Source organism: Nestor notabilis, unplaced genomic scaffold (assembly GCF_000696875.1).
Source record: "Nestor notabilis isolate BGI_N333 unplaced genomic scaffold, ASM69687v1 scaffold5161, whole genome shotgun sequence".
Taxonomy (NCBI): domain Eukaryota; kingdom Metazoa; phylum Chordata; class Aves; order Psittaciformes; family Psittacidae; genus Nestor; species Nestor notabilis.
Genome location: NW_009913220.1, coordinates 22,739 through 29,367, shown reverse-complemented (window position 1 = coordinate 29,367; position 6,629 = coordinate 22,739). Strand labels below are relative to the sequence as shown.

General features: G+C 42.1%; 1 protein-coding gene across 1 annotated transcript in view; it reads left to right on the top strand.

The window, feature by feature from the left end:
- Positions 1-1,627: 1,627 nt before the first annotated feature.
- Positions 1,628-6,629, top strand: part of ECHDC2 (enoyl CoA hydratase domain containing 2) — a 5,487-nt gene continuing 485 nt past the window's right edge. Inside the window, exons 1-8 of the mRNA XM_010023089.1 lie at positions 1,628-1,690; positions 2,190-2,277; positions 2,810-2,896; positions 4,099-4,191; positions 4,834-4,890; positions 5,287-5,474; positions 5,932-5,982; positions 6,286-6,333. Coding sequence (XP_010021391.1) covers positions 1,640-1,690; positions 2,190-2,277; positions 2,810-2,896; positions 4,099-4,191; positions 4,834-4,890; positions 5,287-5,474; positions 5,932-5,982; positions 6,286-6,333 — 663 coding nt within the window. The 5' untranslated portion in view covers positions 1,628-1,639. The remainder of the gene's footprint in view (positions 1,691-2,189; positions 2,278-2,809; positions 2,897-4,098; positions 4,192-4,833; positions 4,891-5,286; positions 5,475-5,931; positions 5,983-6,285; positions 6,334-6,629) is intronic.

The window sequence follows — 6,629 nt, the reverse complement described above, 5'->3', positions numbered from 1 at the left end:
TCCTTTACCCCCGGTGCTGAGTGGGGCAAGGCCGGGGCCGTGGTGCTGCGGGCGGGCGGAGCATGTCGATGTGCTTCGCTTGTAACAGTTCCTGGTCAAAACACACCAGCTCCTGACCCGGTACCGGTGGCACCGCGTGTTCCCAGCCCCTGCGTCGGCCGCACTCGAGCTGACCCTCGTAGCCCAGCCGGTGACCCACGGCCCCGCAGGGTCCATAGGAGGCAGGCTGCTTACTGTGTCTTTGCTTCAGGTTATGCCTTGATGCCTTTTTTAGGGCACAGCTGCCCTATTAAGTAACTACATCCGTTTGCTAAAGTTGTGTGTACAGGAAATCTCCATACAAGAAGTTCCCGATTGCAGACCTTAGGTTTTTCTGGTGTCGGTGATGCACAGTGCTAAAGGTAGGGCAGGACCAGGGCATGTCTCTGCATGGGACACTAGCAGCAATTTTGTTTTGGTGCAGATTGCCAATGGAATTACTTCCTGTTAAGAGCAACTGCTGCAGGAGCTTGTAAACACTTCTTGGTAGCTCTGCAAATACATGAATGTAGTTACTGGAATGTTGAGTGTCCATTGTTTGAGGGTGCTTGTTACCTGTGTGTCTGTTCCTATGTGACATGTCTCTTGTTCACTGGCTGGGCACGGGCACAGGAATAGACAGAGACCTCCCAGCAGGGCAGAAGGACCAAGTGTGACAGATGTGAGGAGCATCTGTGCACCTGCAGCAACGTTAAGGCCTGGGAAGTGAGCAGAAGAACAAACAAGGAAATGGGAGAGATTTTTTTTTTTTGCCAAAGCATACAGAAAACGTTGGATAATAATTTACAAAACACAAGTGCAAGAGACAAGCAGGTAGATGTTGTGCTCTTATTTTTCTGCTTGGACTTAGGAACTTTGAGTAAAGTCCTTTCACTGATGAGCTTATTAACTTTAAATTAAATGGAGCTGCAATTTCAAAATGGTTCTAGAACATGAACTGAGAGTGACCAGTTTGTGCTGTTCTCATTCAAAAAGCAATCCCACGAGGATGATTTTTTTAATTAATCATGGAATCCCAGACTGGTTTGGGTTGGAAGGGACCTTAAAGCTCATCCAGTTCCAAGCCCCTGCCACAGGCAGGGACACCTTCCACTAGAGCAGGTTGCTCCAAGCCCCTGTGTCCATCCTGGCCTTGAACACTGCCAGGGATGGGGCAGCCACAGCTTCTCTGGGCACCCTGTGCCAGCGCCTCACAACCTTAAGAATACAAGAAAAACTGAATTAAGTTACATCTGAAACATAAACCTAAGATGGATCATTTGGATTTGTTGGGTTTGGGTTGGTTTTTTTTCTCTATCTGCAGTGATTCTAAGACATATTCTTGAATGTCATGTTCTTTTTAAAAGTCTGCTTATTTATATTATTCACAGTGTTTCTGGATTTCACAGCTGTCCTGCATAACTACTGGGTTCCATAGACATGGTCTACCACCTCCACTTCTAAATAACTGATTGTTTTAGAATACACTTTACATGCATTTTCAGGAAGGAGAAGATGCAGCACACGCAGATATTGTTCCCAGTTGAATTACTGTGTCAGAGAACTTAAATGAAGTGTAACTGAAATTGTCTCCTATTACTAAGGTATTGCTGAAATCCTAATGAACCGACCCCACGCGAGAAATTCATTGGGAAAAGTATTTGTAACTGAAGTGAGTATGGGCCTGGCCTGTGAACGTGTTTGGAATCATGATCAATAACTAAATGCAGTAAGAATAGTGGTGGGAAGTCTGAAACAAAAACATGATCTTTTGCTGAAGAGTGGGAGACTGCCTTGGGACAGGTTAGCCTGAAGAAAAAGAGGTTGTGGTATGTTTATACTGCACTAACTTCATATGTGGACTGGACAGAGATATTGGAGTTATTTTAGTTAGTTAACACAAGTTAATGGCCTTACTTGCGTAATTACAGGGGAGTTTAAGGTACAGGAAAGGTGCCTCTCTGAATGGAAGAGATGTAGATACATCTCATTCCGAGGCTGTCATGGAAGGATCCTCCTGGCTCCACAAACATGGTTTCCAGGAAACTCCTGGCCCCTGCAAGGGGAAAGAAAGAATTTTTATCATAGATTAGGAACTTGCTGTAATTTAGGTATGTAAATTCAGATGCTTAAAGGTCTGTCTTCTCTTGTTTGTACTCCCTCTCTCACAGCTGTTCAGTGCTCTGGAACAGCTCCGCTTTGATGAGAAGGTTCGTGTGGTGGTGTTCAAGAGTGAGGTGAAAGGTGTGTTTTGTGCTGGTAAGTGACAAAGGTTCTGCAAGCTTACAAATGGTGGTTACTCTTAGGGCTGTGTGCTGATCGGATCGTGCAGAAAAGCAGTTGGAAACTCATGCTAGAAGAACAGGCTGGCTTTTGTATAGCAAATAACAAAAACACATTGTTCTCTCTTTCTGCCTCTTGGCTTGCTTTGGTGATGAAGATGTGATGGAGTGAGCTGCATAAATAGTGCTGCTATTTGTTTTCCATTTATAACTGTCTTCAAGCACATGTGCCTTTGGTATTGGAGTCCTTGGTTTCCAGTTGTATGGATTATCATCGCTACATACAGTGATAGCTGCTCCTCTGAAATCTGTTCAAAGGGCACAGAGGAGCACCCTAGCCCCTGCTCCAGCCCAAACGGCCACACTCCAACCTCCACTGACATTACTTAACCAGAACACACTGCATTGTGACTCCTGAAATGGTCTGTGCTCCAAGAGGGACAGGAGGGAACACAGTTCAGATGTCTTTTCCCTGTTCTGGGATTCTAACCTTTTTATCCTCTATTTAGGTGCAGACTTAAAGGAACGTGCACAGATGGATGATGCAGAAGTTGGGCACTTTGTTAAAAGGCTGAGGAATCTCATGGATGAAATAGGTAAATAATTATCTTAGGAAATTTGTCCTTGACTGCCTGTACTGAGACATTTAGGAATGCTGCAGGATCAGAAGGATGCTAGCCCCAGCAGGTTGCCCATTTAGAAGTAGCTTCCCAAATGCCTCCAGCTTATGCAAGAAACAAAGATCACATTAGAACTAAATACCAATTATCCTGGTGCCACTCCAAACACAAGATGCATTTCAGTACTGCCTTATCCATGATGAAGAGCAGCACACACACATACGTATAGTATCTGCTACAACAGAGCATACTATATACAGTTCTCTATTTCTTGGGAGATGGTGCTGGATTAAATGAGCTCTGCTGGTTGTCCCATTTTCAGTACATGCTTAGAAGCACTCGTGATATGGCAGTGACCTAAGAATGTGGATTTAGGTCTCTGGATGACTTTGCTATGTGGATTTGTTTAATGTCAGAGGTTTTGTACCTATAACCATCCTCCCTCCCTCTTCTTTTTTTCCTCCCCTGAAAGGAGTATGGACTTCTGCAGTTGATTTTCTTCCCCTATTTCTGACTTGCTCTGACTTACCAAAGTGAAATCTGACTACACCACCAATCAGAATTGCATTGATTAAAAACCAAGCAACAATGTAGAGAGAATGACTGTCTTGCAGACCAGAGAAACAGGCGGGGGGGCAAGTGATAGTTACAGCACAGAACTAGCACATGTCTGAAGCCTCCTTCCAGCTCCCTGAATATTTTAAAAGGTATCTTATCAAGCAGCTCATCTCCAGACAGCTCAGATTCCTCAGCTGTGAGGTGGCAAATGTGTTTACCAAGTTCAGCAGCCTTGGCTAACGAAAGCAGCAGAAAGGCTAATCCTTGCAACAGTGACTAGGGATGGTGTCTTTGCTTTGACTGTTTAACTGCAACAGCTGGATATTCACACCATAAATCTGCAAGGAGACAATTCATCCTGGTTTGTGTTGCAGTACTTTGTATTTACAAGCTTCCTCACATGTAAGAAGAATGAAAACCATTCTTATAAAGAAGGGAGAAGTACAAAAAGACAGTTTCTACTGAGTTTCTACCACTTAGAGACAGTCAGAAACTGAATTCTTGAGCCATTTTGAATTTGAGAACTACTAAAAGCATTAGAATTTAAGCACTGAAATTCCAGAAGTGAGTGGAACAGAACTTCTGGAACAAACCTGTATAATCTGTGTTCTCTTCTCTAGCTGCCCTGCCTGTACCCACAATTGCTGCAATAGATGGCTACGCACTGGGTGGTGGACTAGAACTGGCGTTAGCTTGTGACCTTCGAGTAGCAGGTTTGCGTGTTGCTTAACATAGGAATCTTGTTGTAATTGGTGACTGTATTTTAAAGAGAACTTGTGATTTTAAAGAGAACATGTGATAGCTGACTGGTGATGGAATCCAGAGAGAAGAACTTGCACAGTTCAGGAAATGAACAGATGTTTGTCCCAAAACTGTGACTTTTAGTTACTAATGGGAAAGCAGTTTCCTTGCTTAAAAAAGTTAAAGCCTAGTTTTAGACAAGATTAGGATTCCTTCAGAGAACTATTTATTGGTAGTATAGTTATTATCATGTAATATTGCATCAGCAGTCTGGCTAGATCTAACCTTCCCTACTTAAATCAGTTTGGAGTGGAAGACTTGTTCTTCTGTTCCCATTCTTCCATCTGTTAGGTTTCATCTAGAATGGACCCAAGGTTCATCTTTCTAGATAAAATTGCTACATTGGGGGTAAGCAGCCAATACTACACATCCCTCATCTGACTCAAGATCATTTTTGATAAACACTGTAGTATTCAGACTTTCCAGCTACCTGGAGAAGTAGTTCCAGCTCAGTATTGACAGCTTGTAGTTTCATTAATCAGTTCACCAGGGAAAATTTGTAGTTATACAGATCAAGAAGTACCTAAACCTTAGACTTTTATCTTTTTTAACAGCTTCATCAGCTAAAATGGGCCTTATTGAGACCACAAGAGGGCTTCTTCCTGGAGCAGGTGATCATTAAATCTTCAGTCTCTTACTTTCTTAGCTGTGTAGTAAATATTTAGCCATTAGAGCACTTGAAGTGTTCTAATAAATAAGTGACTGTAAATTAGAAGCAGCATCTTATAGTGACCCAAGAAATGTATGAATAGAGTTCTCTTCCAAGCCCTGTCTCAGACTTGCTATGAATTTAGGAAAGTCCCTATACTTTTTCCTGTTTATTACAATACTCAGAGATGCTGAAGCCTTTCAGATGCCTTGCAAAATGTTGACATATTCAGCTGCCAGTTATTAAAGGAACACATGATCTCTTTATTTTATAAACCTTGTTATGTAAGAAGACCAAATACTGTTGTTTTGGGGTATTTCTCAGAAATGGATGAAGGTGTTTTTGCTGTTGTCATAAGGTGGAACCCAGCGCCTGCCCAGATGTGTCGGAATAGGTCTTGCAAAGGAACTTATTTTCACTGGCAGACAGGTTGATGGACAACAAGCTGCCTCAATGGGACTAGTAAATCATGCGGTGCCACAAAACAATGAAGGAGATGCAGCTTACCAGAGAGCATTGACTTTGGCTAAAGAAATCCTTCCTCAGGTCAGTGCATTAATACGTGTGGTCAGTGTAAAGGCACTTCTGGCTCCCTTAAGAGAGAGCAAGCAAATGAAATTCAGTTCTGTGAGACAAGAGTCTTGTTTCCTGCAGGTCTCTTAACTCTGTCCTTTTTGTGCATGCAGTTTCTGTAGGAACAAGCATTAACATCCAGCTGGTTAACCCACAGGACAGTTTTACCTCCCAGTTGTGGTTACACAGACCTGCAGGGCACACTGACACGTTGCACCATGTACATCTATTAATTGCAGATAATGCCAAACTGGTTCTTAAAATACTTATTAAATTACTGCATATTTCTATACACAAAAAGGTCATTTGGAGCTGTATCACATAGGATAACAATATAGCAACTATACTATGGTGAACTGATATGGGTTTAATTATTTTTAGATGTTCATTGTGCTTTGGTTGATTGCTTTTTGTTTTGTTTTTAATAAAGGCTCCATTTGCTGTGAAAATGGGAAAACTGGCAATAAACAGAGGAATGGAGGTAATTTTTTAACTGCTGAGGTAAATGAAGCAGATAGCTCTTCTGAAATTATTACACTAAAGGAGTTTAGAAGGATAAGTTGTAATCCATATTTAGACAACACATTTAATACTGTTTCAGAGGTTTTAAAGATTTCTCTTTAAAGACAAAATTAATACAGCAGGATTTTCCTTTTAACACTGTAGTTCCAATACAGGCGTGAAGGTCCTTCACTATGGGTGAATTGTTACTGATTTGAGGGTTATGAAGGAGTTTTGAGGGTGACACTTCAGACAAAACTCACTTCTTCTGTCTCATCCCCAGGTGGACATTGCATCAGGGATGGCTATCGAGGGGATGTGTTACGCCCAGGTAGGTTGGGTTACCTTCAGAATGCAGTCCTGAAAGGAACAAATGTGTATTTCCTAAAGCCAGCTAATCACAGCATCCTCTTCTATTTTCCCCTCTATAAGAGAACACTAACAGCTAAATCTAGAGCTTTGAGAACATACTTGAATGTAGTTCCAGATCTCTATTTTGGAATATTGTTGTGTCATGCATAGCTGCCTCCCTGCCTGCCTGAGACCACAGCCCTTCCTCAACTACCCTTCTGTCTCAAGTAACTGCATAGTCTCAGTTTCAACAATGTTAATTATAGGACGAGTCTT